This window comes from Chiloscyllium plagiosum, chromosome 2 (assembly GCF_004010195.1).
Source record: "Chiloscyllium plagiosum isolate BGI_BamShark_2017 chromosome 2, ASM401019v2, whole genome shotgun sequence".
Classification (NCBI taxonomy): domain Eukaryota; kingdom Metazoa; phylum Chordata; class Chondrichthyes; order Orectolobiformes; family Hemiscylliidae; genus Chiloscyllium; species Chiloscyllium plagiosum.
Genome location: NC_057711.1, coordinates 142,321,995 through 142,343,532, shown reverse-complemented (window position 1 = coordinate 142,343,532; position 21,538 = coordinate 142,321,995). Strand labels below are relative to the sequence as shown.

General features: G+C 43.8%; 1 protein-coding gene across 1 annotated transcript in view; it reads left to right on the top strand.

Moving 5' to 3' along the window:
- Window positions 1-21,538, top strand: part of dusp4 (dual specificity phosphatase 4) — a 27,077-nt gene extending 5,539 nt beyond the window's left edge. Inside the window, exons 2-4 of the mRNA XM_043720126.1 lie at window positions 7,629-7,765; window positions 11,755-11,974; window positions 18,175-21,538. Of these exons, the coding sequence (XP_043576061.1) occupies window positions 7,629-7,765; window positions 11,755-11,974; window positions 18,175-18,560 (743 nt within the window). The 3' untranslated portion in view covers window positions 18,561-21,538. The remainder of the gene's footprint in view (window positions 1-7,628; window positions 7,766-11,754; window positions 11,975-18,174) is intronic.

Here is a 21,538-nt window from a genome sequence, read left to right as displayed (position 1 = left end):
CGATCCGACTTCTTTCTCTGTGTCTGTGTGTATGTCTCTCTCTCTCTCGGCTCTCTCTCTCTCCTCATCATGTCCATGCGATCCATTTTATTTTCCTTCAACCATCTTTCCACTATGTGCTGACAAATCAGCTTCTCTTCTTGATCCCATGTTAAATTATCCGACCATTAAGGTTGCTCTCATTGCTCTTTCCCCTTTTCTTTCAATCTGCCTCCATCACCCTTCTTACGTCGAAAAGGCAACATTGAACCCACTTATTCCTGGAAAATGTAACCTCATTTCCAACCTCGCTTTCCTCCCCATGCTCCTTGCATATATTTTTGCCTCCAATATCTGAGATCAGCATTCTCAGAACGTTTGAAATATACCAATCTGGTTTCTTCCCAAGGTTCAGCAACTCTTATCACAAATTACTATTGTCATAATCTGGACAACATCCAGGCTTGGACTGATAAATGGCAAGTAACATACCACACCACAAATGCCAGGCAATGACCTTCTCCAAGGAGAATCTAATAATTGCCTCTTAATGTTCAATGGCATTACCAGTACTGAATTCCCCACTGTCAAAATCCAAGCATTTACTATTGACCAGGACTGAAATAGTCTGACCATATAAAACTGGACTAATCAAATAAATACTGTGTCTACAAGAACAGGTTGAATGCTAGGGATTCTGTAGTAAGTAATGCACTTCTTGTCTGCCCGAAGCCTGTCCACCACCTGAAGTTACAATATGATGTAATACCTCTTGCCTAAATGATGTAACTCCAACAACATTGAAGAAACTCAAATCTACCCAGGACAGAGCAGCTCACTTAACTGGCACAGTATCCTCCACCTTCAACATTTATACCCTCGACCAATGACATACAGTGGTAACAGTATCTACCATCTACAAGATACACTCCAGTTACTCTGGAAGGCCTCGCTTCCAAACCCATGACCTTGACCATCATGAAAGACCAGGGCAGCAAACCAATGCAAACACCACTACCGACACATTCTCCTCCAAGTTTTACACTGTCCTGAACTTGGAAATATGTCACCATTCCTTCATTGTCATTTGCTCTAAATCCTGGAGTGTCCTTCCAAACAGGACAGTGGATGTCTCTACAAATGAAGGATAGCAGCAGTTTAAGAAGGCAGTTCACCATCACCTTCTCCAAAACAACTAGGGACAGGCAATAAATGCTGCCCGCATCGATGACACCCATAAACAAATACTCTTTTAAAAATTTCAGACTGCTTGTCATGCATTCAGTTCTTAATTATCAGAATTTTCCTCCAACTAAATATTGAGAAGACTAAAATCATTTTCAGTACCCCATCCCAGCATTTCTTTCCCTCGGACTCCCTTCCTGTTCCTGACCACTGTCCATGGCTGAACCAGTCTGTTTTCAATCTTAGTCATACTTGACCTTGACCACATACCCACACCAATACTAAGATCGCCTCCTGTAGATCCACCTCTGTAACATTGCTGAACCCTGCACCAGCCTCAGCTCATCTGCTGTTGAAACATAACTTTACTACCACTGGACTTCAAATACCCTCCTATCTGACCTCCTGCATAAACTGAGGTTCTCCAAAATTCTCCTGCTCATGTCTTAACTTGCACCAAGTTAAAGGCACCCATCACCTTAGCAGCACTCTGATCTACATTGACTCTCAAGTATCATCGCAAGTTTAAATTCTTTATCTCTGCGGTTCAGTTCATCAGCCCTGAATACCTCTGAGTTGGAAGTAGTGTAGTGCTAAAGGAGTACCTCACTGTCAGAGATTATGGTTTTAATAAATTGGTGGCTCAGTGGTTAGCGCTGCTGCCTCATAGTGCTAGGGACCCAGGTTCAACTCCCAGCCTTGGGTGACTGTCTGTGTGGAGTTTGCATGTTCTCCCCATGTCTGCATGAGTTTCCTCCCACAGTCCAAAGATGTGCAGGTCAGTGGAATTGGCCATGCTAAATTGCCTATGATGTCAGGTGCATTAATCAGGGGTAAATATAGGGTAGGGGAATGGATTCGTAATAATCCTGACTATTGCTCACTTTGTAACTATTTCCTCCATCCATAAATTTTCTGCCTCGCTTCCTTCCTTTAAAGTATTCCTTAGCCAAGACTTTGACCTTCTTCCTGATAATTCCCTTAAGTTGGTCAGTGTCAAAGTTTGCTTACAGACATTCCTGTGAAAGGAATTTTACTAATTTTACTGCAGTAAAGCTGCTATGTAAATGCAGCTGCTTTTCTTGTTATGGTTTTTATCAAACTGTGATTTTTTTGTTTCCTTGCCACTCACTTTCCAGCACTGCTCTCTCTTTTCCCTGCTTTACCCAGTGTGTCTATGACACTCTGGGTCACTAAGTCATTATGGCCTGTGTGACACTGCATTCGAATTGGGATACCTAAGGCTGATCATAAATTTAGTTTTGGCCATTTCTACTCATAGCGGAAAGTTGAAAACTCTTCCAGAATCAATTGCAACATCCAATTTGGATCACCTTCCTCAGTTGCAATGAGCCTCAGGTAAATGGATAGGAGGATGGGAGGTCACAGAGTCACATGACATGGAATCAGACCCTTTGGGGTCAAACCCAGGTCCCTAGCGCTGTAACCACTGAGCCACCGTGCTGCTAAATTGTCTAATGCTGACCAGTATTCCAATATAAACCAGCCCCATTTACCTGATTTGATGGGAGATTGTAACTTGACAGAGGCCGGGAATCAGGCTCGACATAAATATTGCCTTAGGGATTCTATGACAGGCATTAGGCCCCTTATTTTCATGTGCAAGAGGCCTAATCTGCTTTAGACAGACACTATAGTTGTCTAAGCAATTGTCAATACCAATACACATGGTGCTTGTATCCCGAGCAGTGTAGGGCTGTGACATTATGCTCTTTAAGTCTCGTTTTACATCATTAAAATAGAGGCAATCAGGTCTACTTTCTACCTAACGGCTCCTGAGGTTTCCTCACACTAATCTGACCACACTTTCTCCTACATTTCATGTACCTCCTAACTTGCATTTAAATCTGGCCTTTTTCGCTTTTTCTATTTTTCTGCCTACTTCAAAATAATCAGTTACACCGGGTTCGTTTTCTGAATAGCCCTCTTAATGTATTTGAGCAGTTTCACATTGATATAATAAAATGGTGTAGTGTCATAATATTAATATCCTACATTTCCTGTCACTAATGTTCATGCATATTGAATCTCAAAGCTTCTCTCTTAAGGATATATTTAGCCTCTGACGAATAGTCAGCTTCTCACAGGCTAACAAAGCAACCCCTCCCCCAACTTGTTCAACCCATCTACACTATGCACTTGTGTGGACACTCCACATCACATTGAGTAAAACACACATACTGTTTCCCAAATTCAAGAGAAGTACTTCCACCGTGCAGCACTAAAGGTGAACCTTGTACCTTCCAATGTCTGATGAGCGTTTTCTGTTCATGTTTTCATTCAATTAGTTTTGAAGCTTATGTCATCTCAGTGACAGATGGATTTGAGTGTAGGTAACACACATTAATGCAGGAAGCAATAGAGATGTGTCAAATGAAGGGTATTTATCAATAAAGTGAGATGATTCATAGTATGCTTCAGGCAATGTGAAGCAGTTATCAGTAATGCTAACCAATGATCAAAATGCATCTTGAGAGCCATTTTGAAACCCTTATTATCGTCTTCTATGGATTATGCCAGATGTGAAGAATGGATGAAGTTTTGGGAACCTTATCTGAACAATTGCATTGATTGAGTGGAGAATAGAGATGATTGTCAGACTCTCCCGTTGTGAGAAGGGATTCACAAAACTCAGCTCGTTTGTGCAGGAATGGAGAAGTCCTGATCTAGAATGTCAAAAGGGCTGATAGACATTGACTATGCTGATGGAAACATGAGGTAGAAATTTCTGCTCCTTTAAGCAATGTGGACAATGGCGAGAAAGTTGGGAAATATAACGAGACTGAAAAGAAATGGAATCTCAGTGTTGAGAAAATGTTGTCTGCTTTTCGTCTTAAAATTTAAATGGTGATTTCAGAGCCTCACTATCAAGTGTTGACTACCTTATTACAATGCATCCGTCCCTCATCATCAGCTTAACATGCCTCATTTATTGTCAATTCTCGCCTACTTCTCGGAGGAACGAGACAGAGGCAGTTTCTAACATGAAGGCCTGAGGAGTGGCCAGCAGCAGTAGCTTGCTCCTCGCCTGTCCCACCCTTTATCAGACTCTGCCTTCATTCCAACATCCCTGGATGCTTCCAGGACATTGTCTTCCTCCACCCTTCAAGTATCCAAGGCAATATCAGCCACCGATCAACTTCACTGCAATATCATGGTTGTTCTCAGGCTCAATCTCACATCACTTCAGCCCTTCACAGCTTCACTTTGGAGCTTAGAGACACCTGCAATTGGTTTCTGCTAGGTGGGTTTGCACACAAGGACATGCACACATCTCATTGCATCTGCACAGGGTATGTCTTATTATGGTGCTTAGCTTCATTTCTCAGCATTCGCCCACGGCACTTACTTGGAGGCTGCAGTCTCTGTGGCTTGCATTGGTGTTTAATGCAAAAGGAGAGGAAGGTAGCTGGTCATGACTCAGGGCAATGAACAGCCAACAGGGTTAGCATGCTTCTGTAGGGCACCATGCTATGTCAATGTCACACCTTCAGCATGTGCCAACAGCTTACATGGCAAATTCAGCACATGTGCCCAACCAAATGGTCACACCTGTAAATCAAAGGGGAGAAGTGCTTACAAAGGTCAAGAGGGACGACGGTCAGTCAGGGGTACCACCACAGTCAAGAGGGCAGGCCTTCAGTCAGGTGCGTGATTCTACCAGAGTCCGGGCGACTGCGTCTTTCTAGTCTCAGAATTGGGTCACAGTCAATCCTGCAGTCTGGGGATTACATACAACTCGGTCAGTGTGTTTTGGAGGCATCACTATAGGGGCTGGCCAATTTCCCTGCACTGAGAGGATGGGAAGGATTGAGTATGATGGAAGGTAATGGTAGATGCAGGAACAGAGGAGGTTGTGAGTCCCCAGTGAGTAAGGATGAAATAACTCCGCAGAGGCTGGTATCCAATGACCAAGTCTCCCTTTATTTATATGTGGAGAGGCCTTGACACCAATCCAGCTCCCTCAGGGCTAACTCTCAGAGTGAACAGGATGTCTGACACTCCTGTTCTTTTTCAAAATATCATGATCACCTTTTATTCTGCAGGTCACCATGAGAACATTATATCGTTTAATAACATCTCATTTATTTGCTTATTGCTACCAAAATATTGTTGTGAAAGTGGCAACTATGCTCCTGTTCTTTTTTTTTTGTGTTTTTTTTTCCTTTTTTATTTTTTCCCCAGCACCCATGTTGGTGCTCCTGTTCTTATCTGTCAGCCAGGAATCCCTAACTGGACCAGATCAACAGCCCCAATCAAGGAGCTCGACTTCTGTGAGGTCCACCTGCTGACCTCGTTACAATCATGACAGAGGGCAGGAAGGGTCAGTAGTTTGAAAGGATGTGGTGGGTGAGATATGTTGAGTGGATATGTTGAATGCAATCCTGAGAGATTCAGTCTCAGAGTCTTGGTGAGAGACATGTGCTGTACCAGAATTAGAGTCAGTAATGTCAGCTCTGCAAGTTTGAGGGAGGAGAGAGAACATGGTGGCACTCTTACCCTTGTGAATCATTCACCTTCTTCCTGCCCCAAAGGATATTGTGTTTTAACTGGGTCACAAAAATGATCTGGTCTGCTATTTGGTCCAGGTTGGCTGGGTCTGGTGGGGTGTCCAGGTTGGCTGGGTCTGGTGGTGTCCAGGTTGGCTAGGTCTGGTGGCGTAGCATCCTTTGCTGGTCAGTCAGATATGGCACTGACCTCCACTATGTAACAATGCTGTGGCTTTAAGAGGTTAGAGTCAAGATCAGTGGTGCTGGAAAAGCACAGCAGATCAGGCAGCATCCGAGGAGTGCTTTCCCAACACCACTAATCTTGACTCTGATCTCCAGCATCTGCAGTCCTCACTTTCACCCGCTTTGAGAGGTTACTCTGTCCTTTTTTTAAGAGAGGTTTTAAATCGGAGATGATGAGCTGTCTATGTGGAAAGCCAGGAAAGTAAACAGCTTATGAGGCCTTGGTTTTTTTTAAAAGTTGGAAAATAAAAGCAACCTGGCTGGGTGTGGCCAGCTCTCACAAACCAGGCTTTCTAGTTTTCAGGTTTTTAGCTTTGCGATTCAGTGGCAGTTGCTATTGGAGTTTCAATATGGTTGGAAGTTGAAGTAAAGGTCTCCTGCCTGCTACTCTGAATTTTCACGATTTCTTTTCTATCTTTGTGCTGTTGGATTGCATGTGAAAAAAAATCGGATTTCTGAATTTGCCTTTTTGGCAAGGGGTGTGTTTGTGGGATGGTACTATATTGGAACAGTTAATTAGTAATAGTTTATCAATTATTCTGTTAAGTTATACAGTCAAATTATTCTAAATTTCACTTTGTGTCCTTTATATTTTAACTGTAGTGTTAAATAAATTGTATTTTACTTAATATCGAGTAGTTTGACCAGTCGATTTGCATGTGGAACACAGCACCTCACATTTGCCTTTAAAATAAGAAAAAGGTAGGGTCTTAATATATTTTGAGGGGCTCTAGTCTGGTCCATAACAACTACCCCACCCCATATACCAGCATCTCCAGCTGGTGAAAGGACGAGGTAACCTGCCTTTCTGTGTGATGTCATCAGTGAAATTGGTTAAGTACACTACGTGAAGGGCAGTTCCTAGCCTTCAACATCTTATATCATATTTTTCTCCAAGGTGAAATGGAAATGACATAAACCAACTCCCAACAAAAGCGAATGACGTATCAAAGGAGTTCAAGTTATCTGCTGAGAACAGGATTGGGGATTAAATTGGTTGATATATCCAATGCTTCTTAAAACATAATGGGTGTGAAATTGGTTTTTAAGGTAGCCCATTTGAACTCAATAGGAAAAAGAATTATTATTCATTCTTTTGTTTACTTTATCCTACTGCTGAAGGGCAGTTTAGGTCTCCTTGGGTTCCTCTGTGGCTGGAACAGAGAGCAAATGGGAAGAGATTAGAAAGTGGAGAGGTGGTCTGATTAATATCAATAAAATAGTTTACAGAAGTGGGGAAGGTAGATCACATGATCAGGCAGGATGCAAAAGGATGAATTGAACTTCATGGGCCAAATAACTATTTCTTACTCCTTTGTTTGAGGATTTCAGGGATGATATTGGTCTTGGACCAAAGCAAAAAAAAATGTCAAAACAGAAACTACTGAAGAAACTCAACAGGTCTGGCAGCACCTGTGGAGAGAAAGCAGACCGAATGATTTGAGTTCAGTGATCCTTCTATGGAACTCTATTAGAAAATGGCAGCCTGTTTTGCACTTTTCCTGATTTTCATTGTAATCAAGGCAATAAAACAACATGTAAAAGGGATACTGCCTCCCCAACTACGTACTCATACCCAAAATTTATCTCATGTCCTTTAAGTATTTGACATTATGTAATGAGTTATCAGTCCCTCACTCCATGAAGTACAATGGCCTCAGGAAACCACATATAATGAACTGTGTGCAGTGACACTATGCTTCTTTACAGGAGGATATGAGAGATTTTCTTCCGAGTATCCAGAATTTTGTGTTAAAGCGAAAAGTCCATCTGGAATCTTGTCACCATCCAACGTTGAGACACCGGGAACAAGTTTAAGTGCCTGTGGGACTCCCCTCCATGACCAGGTAAAATCAGCTTCTCTGTACTCATTCTCTTTTACTTAATTGCTCTCTTTTTTTGCAGTGATAACATGGGGGGGGACCCTTACAATACCTAATTTGCTATGAATATTCCTATCTTTTGACTAGTTCATTAATAACTTTCGATGAAATCAGAGATTGCTGGAAATGTTTCTTAGGTTAAGCAGCATCTTTGGAGAGAGGGAGAGACAGCGTTGACATTTGAAACATTAGATTTCCAGCCTCCCCAGAATTTTACTTTTCTACCAATAGTCTGTCCTTATTTGCAGCTTGTGGTTACTCACACATGTGTTAATAGTGATGGCTGTCTATCCAGATGCAAGCTGCTGCAGTTGTAGGAATCTAAAATCCAAACACAGATTGGTGGAAATATTTAACAGGTCCAGCAGCATCTGTGCAGAGAACATTAATGATCCAGGTCAATGATCATCCATCAGTATTTTTAAATGATCACGCTTCCCAAAGCTAAAAGGAGAAATTTCATTTTTTAGCACTTTTCCCAACCTCAGCAATCCCAAAGATCTTTGCACCAATGCAAGAAACCCAGCAGTCAAAACTGCACACACAGCAAGTGGCGGCATGTAATAATGACAGAATCTGTTCTAGTGTTGGTTGATGGATAGATTTTGGCCAGATGACTGCAGTATTCTGCTCACCATGGTTTCAGCAGGAGTGGGAATAGAAGGTATAATGGGTGACTAGCTTTCACACCCACCCCAACTCCTGTACCATAAAATAGGATGACCCCCCTGTCACTTTTACATAAACATTGAATGATGAGATGGAAATGTGTTGCTGGAAAAGCGCAGCAGGTCAGGCGTGACTAGCTTTCACACCCACCCCAACTCCTGTACCATAAAATAGGATGACCCCCCTGTCACTTTTACATAAACATTGAATGGCCAATTGAACCTCGTTTCCAAGTCAAGTGCTCCAGTATCATACTGCCTACACTGTAATGTGGGTGAGCGGACAGAGGGGGAAGGCTGTTTCTAAAATAAATTTATGGAAGAGGTTAAGGAAGGCACATCATTGAAGCAAACCCCATTGTGCCCAAGACCCTACTTTTTGTTCTTGCCATCCTCCCCTGGCTGCCAAAACCTGTCCTTCCCATCGCCTTTAAACTCCTTCCCAGGTTCACCGAACCCTCCCCGTCCAATCCTCCAGCTCTTTTGCCTGGTTTCATCTTGGGTGTCGAGTTACAGCAGGGCCCGCCACTGAGTTCTGGATTTACTCAAATTGTAAGGACTGATTGGTTGGCAGCTCTCAAGGGCAGCTCTCGAGGAAACCAAACGTAAACTTAAGGAACGGTTCGCCGAGCATCACAGCCAGGCCCACAGGAGCCATCTGGACCTCCCAATCACCGCCCATTTCAATTCCCCCAACCACTCCCTCTCCAACATGAGCCTCCTTGGCCTCCTCCATTGCCACAATGAACCAAACTGCAAATTGGAGGAACAACACCTCATCATCTGCCTGGGCAGCCTACAGCCCGGAGGACTCTACATCAGGTTCTCCAGTTTCAAATAACCACCCTTCCCATCCCCTGAATCTCTTCCCTGCCCTTGCATCTCTCCCTCCCTCCATCCACTGCTCCCTGCCACCAACTGGATTTGTTCCTCCTATCGACCAGTCAGGTCATACCCTCTACCTGTCTTCACCTATCCCCACTTCACCACCCTTCCCCCACCTCCCCCTTTATCTGCAGCTCCCCCCACACCCACCCCCAGTCCTGAAGAAGGGTTACACCCAAAACATCAACTTCTCCACCTCCTGAATCTACCTGGCTTGCTGTGCTCTTCCAGCCACTTGCCTGTCTACTGAAGGGTAGGGCATGCTTGGTCTATCTACCTCTCTGCTCATTGAGCGCCACTGTCAACAGATGGCTTCTCCTAACCCTGTCAGCTAGTATCTGACATCCAGACCCACAGAGAACCACCCCCCCACCGCCTCCACTCTTTTCCTGATAGTGCCATGGGGACTTTAATACCACACAGAGGGAGGGAACAGCCAACCCTGGTTTGACATCTCATCACTATGAACAGGGTAGCATTTTTTATTGATTGTCAGGGCAGATCATATGCTAATGAAGTGGGACTCAGATGCACAGTCCTTATGACTCAGAGCTGAGAGTGCTATTACTGAACTAAAGCTGATGCCTGACTCATAAACTGGGGTGGAGGGAGAGGCGAAATAACACTGACAGTTTTAATCTAGGCGTAAATGCATTCCACTCCACTGAGGCCACAAGATAACTAAAGCTGTTCTCCTTTACCGATTTTGAAATGCATGTTGTAGAAATAGGAAATGAAAAGAGATTCTCGCTAAATAATAATGCCCTGGTCTCCCTCAATCCTTTATAGTGGTGGTTTCAGCATCGTAAGTGTTTACATTTGTTCCTTTTTTTGAATTAAATACTGAGAAGCCAATATGAAGTAGAGATGCACAAGCAGCCAGCAGGAAACTAGAAGGTGCTGAACAGATTCCTGTCTCAGGGAATGTGACCAGAATTTTCAATTAACATTATGCAACATAACAGTTATCACCAGGTGTCGATGTGATGAAGGGCTTATGCCCAGAACATCGATTCTCCTGCTCCTCGGATGCTGCCTGACCTGCTGTGCTTGTCCAGTGCTCTTTCCAGTTTATTGCTTTTTACTCTTTTCCCTCAAACCTTCTGCTAGACTGTAAGAAGCCAACTGGGTCTGGAGAGAGAACGTTTCCAAGGTGTCAGATTGCGTGATGTCATAATGTAGTGACACAATTCTGGCACCATCAAATACTCTTTACGGGGATTACTGACATCAATGTCCAGTTGTTGGACAGTTGCCTCTACATTTCAGCAGGTATCTGGCAGGGTAAAGGAACAGGGAGAAGGCAGATTTTAAAATCCAAAAGGCAGTCCCACTGTCACCATCTCCCCACTTACCATTTGTCTGCAGGATGTAGAGAAACCAAGCAGGCTGTACATATCCCACAGTGTACCCCACAGCATAAGTCTGAGACTGAGTGGTTAACACTGAAAAGTCTCACAGCAACCCCTAGCCACTATCTTGCCAATTCTTACCAAATGTAAAGCAGTGATCTCGGTACATCTAGCCGGATGTGATCAATAATGTAAAAGTTCTTAAATTTTTCTTTTAAAGAGTGTCCAGCACTTTTCAGTTTTATGTTATACGATTAGGGGATTTGGCTTCTTTGGTGCAATCACCCCCATCTTTGTGTGATCTGATCGGATTCTCCTTCTGGAGGGTCAGGCAAGCTGAGGTGAAGGAGAGAGACTCAAGAATGAGGCAAAGCCATTCCCAATTGCACAAAAATACAGGTAAAGGGACTGAGCAGGTTTTTGAAGAGTCTGCTGGATTCAGGAATAAGGGTTTAAGAACATAAAAAGGAAAATAGGCCATTCAGCCCAAGAGCATGTTTCACTACTCAGATTTTGGCTAATTTGTGCTTTAATTCCATTTTACGCAGCTTTACCTAATACCTTTACAAGTCCTATCCAACTAAAATCCGTCAATCTCAATCTTGAAAGTTTCAATGGATTCAGCAACCAATGTTTTGAGAAATGAGAGCTCAAGATAAAAATTGCCAAAGCTGATTGTACCTGTGCCTGACCAACATTTGATAACGAGACATTACAAACTGAAAAGATACTGCTCATCATATTGTAACCTAGGCCTGCCTGAGACCGAGGGATTATGAGGTCAGGTCAACCTGGATCTTCCTTTATTAAATGTGGAACTGCTGCTGTCTATTCTCTGATATTCCATGGTTGTGTGTTAGTGCTTCTGTTGTAATATGACATTGTTACACCTCAGGTCCTATTGCGCCATAGGCCTTGCTTGTGAGCTGTATGTAATGAAGAATTAAGGGCCACTGCAGAAAGTGAGCTGTATAGATTGTGTTTGTCACCACGGTTGTCACTATTTTGAAAATGGCTTGTATAAATTGATTTGTGTATTTAAATATAGGGAGGCCCAGTGGAAATTCTTCCTTTTCTCTACCTTGGAAGTGCGTATCATGCATCTAAAAAGGACACACTCGATGCTATGGGGATTACAGCTCTCTTGAATGTCTCCTCTAATTGTCCAAACCATTTCGAGGATCATTATCAATATAAATGCATTCCAGTTGAGGACAACCAGAAAACAGACATCAGCTTCTGGTTCATGGAAGCAATAGAGTACATCGGTAAGATACAGATTTCTAACTTAATGTTCCTCAATGTTTACTGCTTGGTATCTCAGAATCCTTTACTCACTTGCTTTTACTTAATAGTCAGTGTTTACACTAAGTAAAAACCAAAAAACAGCGGGTGCTGTGAATCAGAAACAAAAACAGAAATTGCTGGAAAAGCTCAGCAGGTCTGAGGAACGGTCACTCGATCCGAAACGTTAACTCTGACGTCTTTTCACAGGTACTGGCAGACCTGCTGAGCTTTTCCAGCAACTTCTGGTTTTGTTTCGGTCAGTGTTTACATGTTGGGGGACTGTTTCTGGACTCGTTTCTCGTTCCAAACTAAAAGGAAGGTGTTACTTTAAATATCCCCGAAGCAGACCTTCAGCACACAACTGGGTCCGTTTCGAAAACAGAATGAAAATCAAATGGTGTTCTCACTCCTCTGCTTCCAAATTGTGATCAAATCCTCTCAGTATATGAATTGCGGGGAACAAATTTATAAAAAGTATCGATTGTGGCTCATTGTCGTATAGAGCTGGAAGCCTTCCTGTCCTCAATGTTTAATTTATGTTTCAAAACAGAACTGTAGTGGGACTAAAATCATAAAGGATCTGGAACGTGTTAATTGTGGACTGACTGATGTAGTTCTGAGTGATGTAGTTCTGAGTGATGATGGTGCCATTTTCATCACAACATTGTGCCTGAATGTTGACCAGTTCAGGTAGTGGTTTTAGGAAACATTGCAAGCGATTCTCAGCCACATGTTGCTTAATGAGAATTTGGCATTTTTTAAAGGCCGGCCAGATGTGGGTTTTAAGGTGAAAATATTTCCCATTTAATGTGCTCCCGGCTGTAGATGCTCCAATAATTCTGGCTGCAACCCTAAATGCGTGTTCCTCTCTAACTGAGATTTACACAAATCCTCCTCTCCCAATCAGCCACCGCTCTATCGTGTTGCCTACTCCCTTTGGAGTGACACACTGCCCACCACTCTCCTGATGTGCATCCCAGTCCAGAATCAATCCCCTGTTAGTCCAGTTTCTACAAGGATATGGAAGGTTAAGTGACTGAGGCACCCTCAGAATTGAGGAGGTTGTGTATTTTGAATGTGTTATATTCCACTGATTGTGTGTGTTATTGACCACAATTATCATTCTGTGACATATTCATATCTTTGAGCGTGTACATGTTAAGAAAGAAAGAATGAATGTGAACAGCAATATGTGGGGGCCAGGAGGGAATGGGCTAAACTTACTGCACAGAGCGCTGTTTGTTTGCCAGCGGTGGCAGAGAGAGAACTGTGAGGATTCCGAGCCCCTGGCTCCATTTATCTCAGGTGGGGAAGCTGCTGCCTGCAAAACAGGCCACTGGATTGAGGCATCATCATTGGTCTGGGTCAGGCACTGGGAAGGGGGCAGGAGAGAGAGATCTCAGACATGAAAGGTAGCAGCCCAGATCAATTCAATGTCCTCTGAGGATGAAGAATTCAATACTTAGCCTCTGATGGCCATCTTTGTTCCCTCCCCCATCACCCCCCACCTCCCTAAGAATATAAATTATTCACAATAGTTGCAAACAAAGACATTTGGACTTGAACGTTACACCGCTTGCAAGAAAATTCAACTTGCACGATTGTAATCATCATAGTTTGCAGATAAAACCCTCATCAAATATACAGCCCACAGATAGTGCAAACAACATGAAATTCTCTGTAGAACATGCTTCACTCTGATTGGCATATAACAAGCACCAGGACATGGCCTTGGTGCTGGTGAGAAAGGCCCTTTCTGTCACATGCCTCCTATATGCCTGGAGGATGCCTGCACATCGTGGCTGTTGTCCACTTCCTTGCGGTATGTATGTATCTTTGCAAAGAAGATCTGGAGAGAAACCCCGTGGTCCCTTTAGCTGGGCTTCATCCTGAGCAGCTCTGTGATGCTGGACTCTGTGCTGTACGGATAATTCCCAGGGATCTCCACTGGTGCAAATGTCCATGGTGCTTGAAGGACTATCCTTTCAGAGAAAGATACATTCTGATTTGCTGGTCTTCCGGTGCAGGAATTCTCCTTGACCAAATGTTGCAGACGGCCACAATCTGATGCTCAGGACTACACGCTGAGGGACTGACTCAGGCCTCCGCAGGATGTTGTCAAGGTCCAATGGGGAAAGCTCGGTGTCTGATGTATAGGTGTACTGCACATAAACAGGCCCTTTGGCCCAACTCTTCCATGCCGACTAGCTTTCCTAAACTGAATCACAGACAATTATAATTATTGCCAGCATTTTTATAATTACGTTTGGAAAATGTTTTTACAATATGATCACTGAAAGCTTGTATTTGTGATTTATTGGTACAAGATAAATCAGACTTTCAATTCCAAACATAGGTGAATGGGACAAGTTCAGTTTAGGATACCTGATCAGCATAGATGAGTTGTGCCAAAGGGTCTGTTTCTGTGCTGTATGACTCGATGACTAGTCCCATTTGTCTGCTTTTGGCCAATATCCCTCAAACCCTTTCCAATTAATGTACCATACACTGTAAGGCCTGACACTGGAAATCCCCTCAGATAGTCTGCCTCAAAGCATATATGTTGTAAATCAAGTCTGTCAAAAAAGAGATACATTCTTGGTCACATTGCCGAGGTGCTTTGGACACTTTAGAAAAGGAGCCTGCCCATATTATTGGTTTTATTAGGAGAGGTGATGGCCCAGTGGTATTATCTGGCTGACATATGACTCCAGACCCACAGCAATGTGGCCGAATCTCAACTGCCCTCTGAAATGGTCCAGCAAGCCACTCAGTTCAAAAGCAACTAGGGATGGGCACTATATGCAGGCCAGCCAGAGAAGCCTACATCCCAAGAGTGAGTACATAAAAAGGGAGGTAAAGCTGCTAGCCATTACTGCCAGCTATAAACACTTTAAACTGACTCCAGTGAAATCTGCTCAGTGACCAAACTACGGTAATCCACATAATTGAAATGATGGTGTCACTAACGACCTTTGCATCTGGAGGTGTAACTGCAGGGAGGCCAAGTTTGGAGGAACACAGAGGCCTAGTTGAGTTGTAAAGCTAGAGAAGGGTGTGCTGTGGCTAAGGAGGTATTTAAAAACAAGAGTAAGAATTTTAGGATTGAGCCATTGCCAGACTTGGAGTCAACATAGGTCAGTGAGGATTAAATGGGACTTGTTGTGAGTTAGGATAATGGGAACAGAGCTTTAGATAATTTCAAACTTGTAGAGGATGCTTAGTGGGAAACCAGCCAGGAGTGTTTGGAAGAGTTGAGTCAAGATGTAACAAGGGTGTGGATGAGAGTTTCGGTAGCAGATGAGATAAGGCAGATATGGAAATCTCCATCTATGGAGAGCATTCAGGCTTTGCCAATAAGATGCTATGTTTATATATAACATCAAATAATGGCCAGGGAAGGTAATGGATTCGGTGAGGTGAGTAGAGAAGACCGCTTTTGGAGAGGCCAAAAACAAGGGCTTCAGTCTTGGTAGGATTCTGGTGTGAAGTCAATTGAAGCCAAACAGCTACTGACTGAACATGTCACTGGTAATATTTTGCAGCAGCACTTTTATATATTCCAGCTGGGTTTTTGAGTTGGCTTTTCATATCTGTCCAGTACCTTTCATTTGTAAACTAAACCATTCATCTGCTTCCTATTCCTCTTAGACAAATAATTTATTGATCATTTTTTAAAAAATGCCAGGCAATCAAAATGTTGTTTAGATTGTGAAATAAGGATTCAAAGCAGAAATACTCACTGCAGAAGAAATTCATTGAGTTGCTTGGGCCTGTTCTGCCATTTAATTAGATTATGACTGATGTTTACTTCAATTTCAGTTACCCGTATTTGCACTGTATCCTTCAAATCCCACATGCAAAAATCTTATCTCAAAGGTCTACAAGTCTCAATGAAAAGAGAAATTAATCAATGTCTAAGTTTAAGTATCAGAATGGGCCCATATCTGCAATTGCAGCCTTCAGTTTTTAATTTTTGTGAATAAATAGATACTTATTGATAACGTTTCATTTAATTCCCATAAGCATTTGGCTAAACAATCAGTAACCATTGACTTGCTCTATATTTTCTTTTGAACAATTGGAATCGAAATATAATTAATAGTTAGATATTCTTGTAACCATGGAGATCCCAAAATATTTTCCACACTAATTCACTTTCAAAACTTCCTTACAGCATTGTGTAGCCCATCTGGCTGGGGCGAGGGCTTTAATCATTCATGTTTCTGTGTGACACACAGCAGCAAACTGTGAGAATTAAGAGTGGGAAGGAGTCCTTCCTGCAAGTTAATATTTGAAGATAATATTCAGATGATGTCATTTCACTTCAATCTTTTGACAGATCAAGGTCACGGTAGAATTAGGAAATGAAACAATTGAAGAGGCAAGGTTTAGAAGGATCCATGACTTCTGATTCGACTAACTGTGAAGGATAGGCGAATAAATAACCCTTGTACCAAACTGCATGATATTTCACATCTCACATACATTTTAAAAAGGGTTGCTTAAGTTTTCTTTAGATAAGAAAGGTAAAATTAAATAGTTAAGGAACTGGTTGCCTCGCAAGTGTGTGTGTATGTGAGGTGTGAGTGTGTGTGGGCCTGTGCTGAGAGTGAGTGAGTGCGGGCCTGTGCTGGGAGTGAGTGCGGGCCTGTGCTGGGAGTTAGTGCGAGCCTGTGCTGGGAGTGAGTGCGAGCCTGTGCTGGGAGTGAGTGCTGTGCTGGGAGTGAGTGCGAGCCTGTGCTGGGAGTGAGTGCGAGCCTGTGCTGGGAGTGAGTGCAGGCCTGTGCTGGGAGTGAGTGCGGGCGTGTGCTGGGAGTGAGTGCGGGCGTGTGCTAGGAGTGAGTGTGTGTGGGCGTGTGCTGGGAGTGAGTGAGTGCGGGCCTGTGATGGGAGTGAGTGCAGGCCTGTGCTGGGAGTGAGTGCGAGCCTGTGCTGGGAGTGAGTGCGAGCCTGTGCTGGGAGTGAGTGCAGGCCTGTGCTGGGAGTGAGTGCGGGCGTGTGCTAGGAGTGAGTGTGTGTGGGCGTGTGCTGGGAGAGTGAGTGCGGGCCTGTGCTGGGAGTGAGTGAGTGCGGGCCTGTGCTGGGAGTGAGTGAGTGCGGGCCTGTGCTGGGAGTGAGTGAGTGCGGGCCTGTGCTGGGAGTGAGTGAGTGCGGGCCTGTGCTGGGAGTGAGTGAGTGCGGGCCTGTGCTGGGAGTGAGTGAGTGCGGGCCTGTGCTGGGAGTGAGTGAGTGCGGGCCTGTGCTGGGAGTGAGTGAGTGCGGGCCTGTGCTGGGAGTGAGTGAGTGCGGGCCTGTGCTGGGAGTGAGTGAGTGCGGGCCTGTGCTGGGAGTGAGTGAGTGCGGGCCTGTGCTGGGAGTGAGTGAGTGCGGGCCTGTGCTGGGAGTGAGTGAGTGCGGGCCTGTGCTGGGAGTGAGTGAGTGCGGGCCTGTGCTGGGAGTGAGTGAGTGCGGGCCTGTGCTGGGAGTGAGTGAGTGCGGGCCTGTGCTGGGAGTGAGTGAGTGCGGGCCTGTGCTGGGAGTGAGTGAGTGCGGGCCTGTGCTGGGAGTGAGTGAGTGCGGGCCTGTGCTGGGAGTGAGTGAGTGCGGGCCTGTGCTGGGAGTGAGTGAGTGCGGGCCTGTGCTGGGAGTGAGTGAGTGCGGGCCTGTGCTGGGAGTGAGTGAGTGCGGGCCTGTGCTGGGAGTGAGTGAGTGCGGGCCTGTGCTGGGAGTGAGTGAGTGCGGGCCTGTGCTGGGAGTGAGTGAGTGCGGGCCTGTGCTGGGAGTGAGTGAGTGCGGGCCTGTGCTGGGAGTGAGTGAGTGCGGGCCTGTGCTGGGAGTGAGTGAGTGCGGGCCTGTGCTGGGAGTGAGTGAGTGCGGGCGTGTGCTGGGAGTGAGTGTGTGCGGACCTGTGCTGGGAGTGAGTGTGTGCGGGCCTGTGCTGGGAGTGAGTGTGGGACCTGTGCTGGGAGTGAGTGCGGGCCTGTGCTGGGAGTGTTGACTCCTGGAATTGGGATGTGTATTGGAGTAATCTGGATTTACAGCACTTGTGTTTGTATTCAGAATTTGTATGCGTTCGGGTCCAGTCTTGATTGGTGTTTCTTTCTTTCCCTTTTTGATTATATTCAGACTCAGTGTTGCTACACTTCTCAGTTTAAATGTGATCATGCTCCCCCAAGTCTGATGTTCTTTCTCATTTTAGATTCTGTGAAGAAAGGTGATGGCCGAATCCTTGTTCATTGCCAAGCTGGCATCTCGCGGTCCGCCACAATCTGCCTTGCTTATTTAATGATGACTAAACGTGTGCGACTTGAGGAGGCCTTTGAGTTTGTCAAGCAGAAACGGAGCATAATCTCGCCCAACTTCAGCTTCATGGGACAGCTGCTTCAGTTTGAAACCCAGATCCTGGCTCCTTCACGTTCTGTCAAAGCGACCAGTCCTTCTGCAGCCCTCAGGGAGCAGAGCAAATCTTCATCAACCCCAACATCTCAGTTTGTGTTCAGCTTCCCCGTCTCAGTCAGTGTTCACTCAACCCCAAGTGGTCTCAGTTATTTACCCAAACCCATCACAACGTCACCAACTTACTAATGGATGATCACTTAGAAACTCAACCAAACATTCATAACTTATTTCTAATAGAGCATCCAGTCAAGTCGTTTGTGAAACAGTCTGAACCCTTATTTTGAAGGGCAAAAGAAAGTTGGCTTTCAGTTTTGACAATAATTCTCTTCTAAAAATATTGGCTACGTTTACACTATGTGTCAAGACTAGAAACCTACTTTTGCAATAAGAATAAACGTGAAGTTTTCTTTGACTCACTAATTAAATGCATTTGCCTCAGTATTGATATTCCAACTACTGATTAATGCAAGCTTCCTTCTCTGTTGAGCAAGATGTCAGACTGGGACTCCCATTTTACCCGCTGGGAGGCACCAAGTTAACATCTCAGCACATGCATGTGAATCATATATGTCTTTCTCTCCGTAAGTGTCAGAATATAAAATTGACAAAATGAATACAAGGATCACACTGAAAATTACAAAAGCGAGACCTACTGCACAACACTGTTCATTTCATTGATGCCAGACCAATCAATGAAGCTGGGAGGAGAAAGTAAGGACTGCAGATGCTGAAGATCAGAGTCGAGAGTGTGGTGCTGGAAAAGTACAGCAGGTCAGGCAGTATCTGAGGAGCAGGAGAGTCAATGTTTCTTGAAACGTCAACTCTCCTGCTCCTCCAATCAACGAAGCATTCTGATCTTCCTCTCAGATGCCTGGCACTGGATGGGACATTCAAGAAACCCCCTTTCCCATTGCGTCTTTCAGTTGCTTTATTTAAGGAACAGTTTGGGACTTGGCTGTGAGGATCTGTTCTGTTTGTGGAAAAATAATTCCCACAATCCATATCAAACCACAGAATCTGCGTCTCCCATGATGAGACACAACAGCCCGACACGTGCTGGAAAACCTCAAAGTGTAAGAACAGCTTGGATTTTCCACTTACACAGAAAATAAATCCTCATCTGCAAGCCAGGTTAGCCTTGTCTGTTGGAATGGAGAAGTCTCTTGGGTGCCTGGAACATTTCACAAAGGGCTTTTCAGTACCACTGTACCTGCCAGAGTCCCAAATAATCCTGTACTCTTCCGAGGACCCAGACTGCACCCTGCTCATTTGTTTGGTTCTCGCATCCAAAATACCAGCAGACAATCACATTCAAATGAAAGACTAAATCAAATTAGCTGAGAGACGTTGCTCACAGCAGAGGGGAGCCAGTTTACTTGTGACATTTTACGCAATCAGTCATAGGAAGGGAGAGGTGCCAAGAGTCAGCACAGTACACGTCAAAGAAACATTGTACCTTTAAAAAAAATGCAAAAATAACATAGAATTGAAAGCACAATTTAAAAGAAAAATGATCTGATTCAAGACAATGACTGGAACCTAATGCACTGTTAATTCACAATGAAGATAGGCTGGACAGTGAATGACCAACTTTAAATCTCCAACACTGTGCTTGGCTATTACTGTTTCACTCTAAACTGGCCACAAACATTTTCTAAGCTGTAATTTACTTTCAGTTGAATCCAATACTGACTGAAATTTGCCCTGAACCTTTTTGGAAACTATTTCTGGTTGGCTGATTTGCAGATCAGAAATGAATCTGATCTATCTACAGTAAATAATACTCTGTAAAGTCTTTGATGCTCAATGGTTTTATTATCTCAAAAAAAAATCACCTTTTCAAAGCTATTTGTAACTCTAGTTCCCGAGTCGGACAGGTCGGCTTGTACAGAATTCTTTAAAAGCACAGCCTTGCTCTTAAAGTTTTATTTAAATCATCAGAGTGCTGCGGTTATTTTTTGTATGTGCAACATTTGGCGACTGGCCAGGCATTCTGGAGGTTGAGGCTCTCTGGCTAAGCACATGCTCGGAAAATTAATCGTGTACCTCAGGTTCATGCAAGTTCAGTATTTTTTCTACTTCTCAATATAAGGTCCCAGATTTTGTTGGGAAAGTAACAGTGAATTTAATACGTTCATCTTGTGGTGAGGAACAGACACACTATGAGTTGAGAATCATCACAAGTTGCTGGATGATTTGTGGCATTGTGTCTAAAAACTGAAACCTCACCCACAATCTTATCGGGAGTTGAAGGAATTGTTGGATTTGTGCTGTAAATAAGAACTAAACTCTCAGTGCAGAAAGCAAGGAGTGCTGTTACATAGTGTAAAGGTACTGTTAATGTTGTGATTTATTGTCCCAATAGGCCACTTATCCTTGAAAGGCCAGGAAGGGAATAATTGAAAGTAAGGAATCTCACTCCCACAGGTAGTAAATTGTCCCTAGAGAGTTTTTGATTTTTCTTTTCATCCTTAATGCTATTTCAGTCTCTTATTTCTCTGTCTCTCAATTCAATCTTTATTTCTCTTTCTGCATGGTGTTAGACTTTAACACACCTGGTTCTCGGTTGCCATTTGCTCCTTTCCTCACTACCCTTAAATATTATCTCATAGTTCACCATGGCCTCAGAAAGCTGAATGACCATTATCAATCCACTTCCAAGATGCTCCACGCCAGCCAATGAAAACAATCTCTCACTCAGAGCTTATGATCCATTGGCAAGATAATTTAGATACCTGATCTGAGAACCTAGGATTGAAGAGAGATCAGGGCACAGAGTCAAGGTTCCAACTGCTTTAGCCCTGACTGCAATTCACACTCCCACCTAACAATGCTTCACACTGATTGAGAGTGTCAGAAAAATATCCCTAACGCAATATACCTGAGTGAATGTTTTGATATTTGCACATGTTTTGTCCTATTTATGAATAAGGAGCAGTAAATGTTAGTTCAGAAATTGCTTGAGAAAAATGTACACCAAGCAGTATAAAGAATGTGTTGTGGTATTTTATATTCTCTCTCTCTCTCTCTCTCTCTCTCTCTCTCTCTCTCTCTCTCTCTCTCTCTCATATATATATATATATTTCATTTCATTTGTCACTCTGAAGGTCAGAACCTCGTTCTGATTTATTTATTGCCCATGTTTGTAAAATTTAAAAAATAAA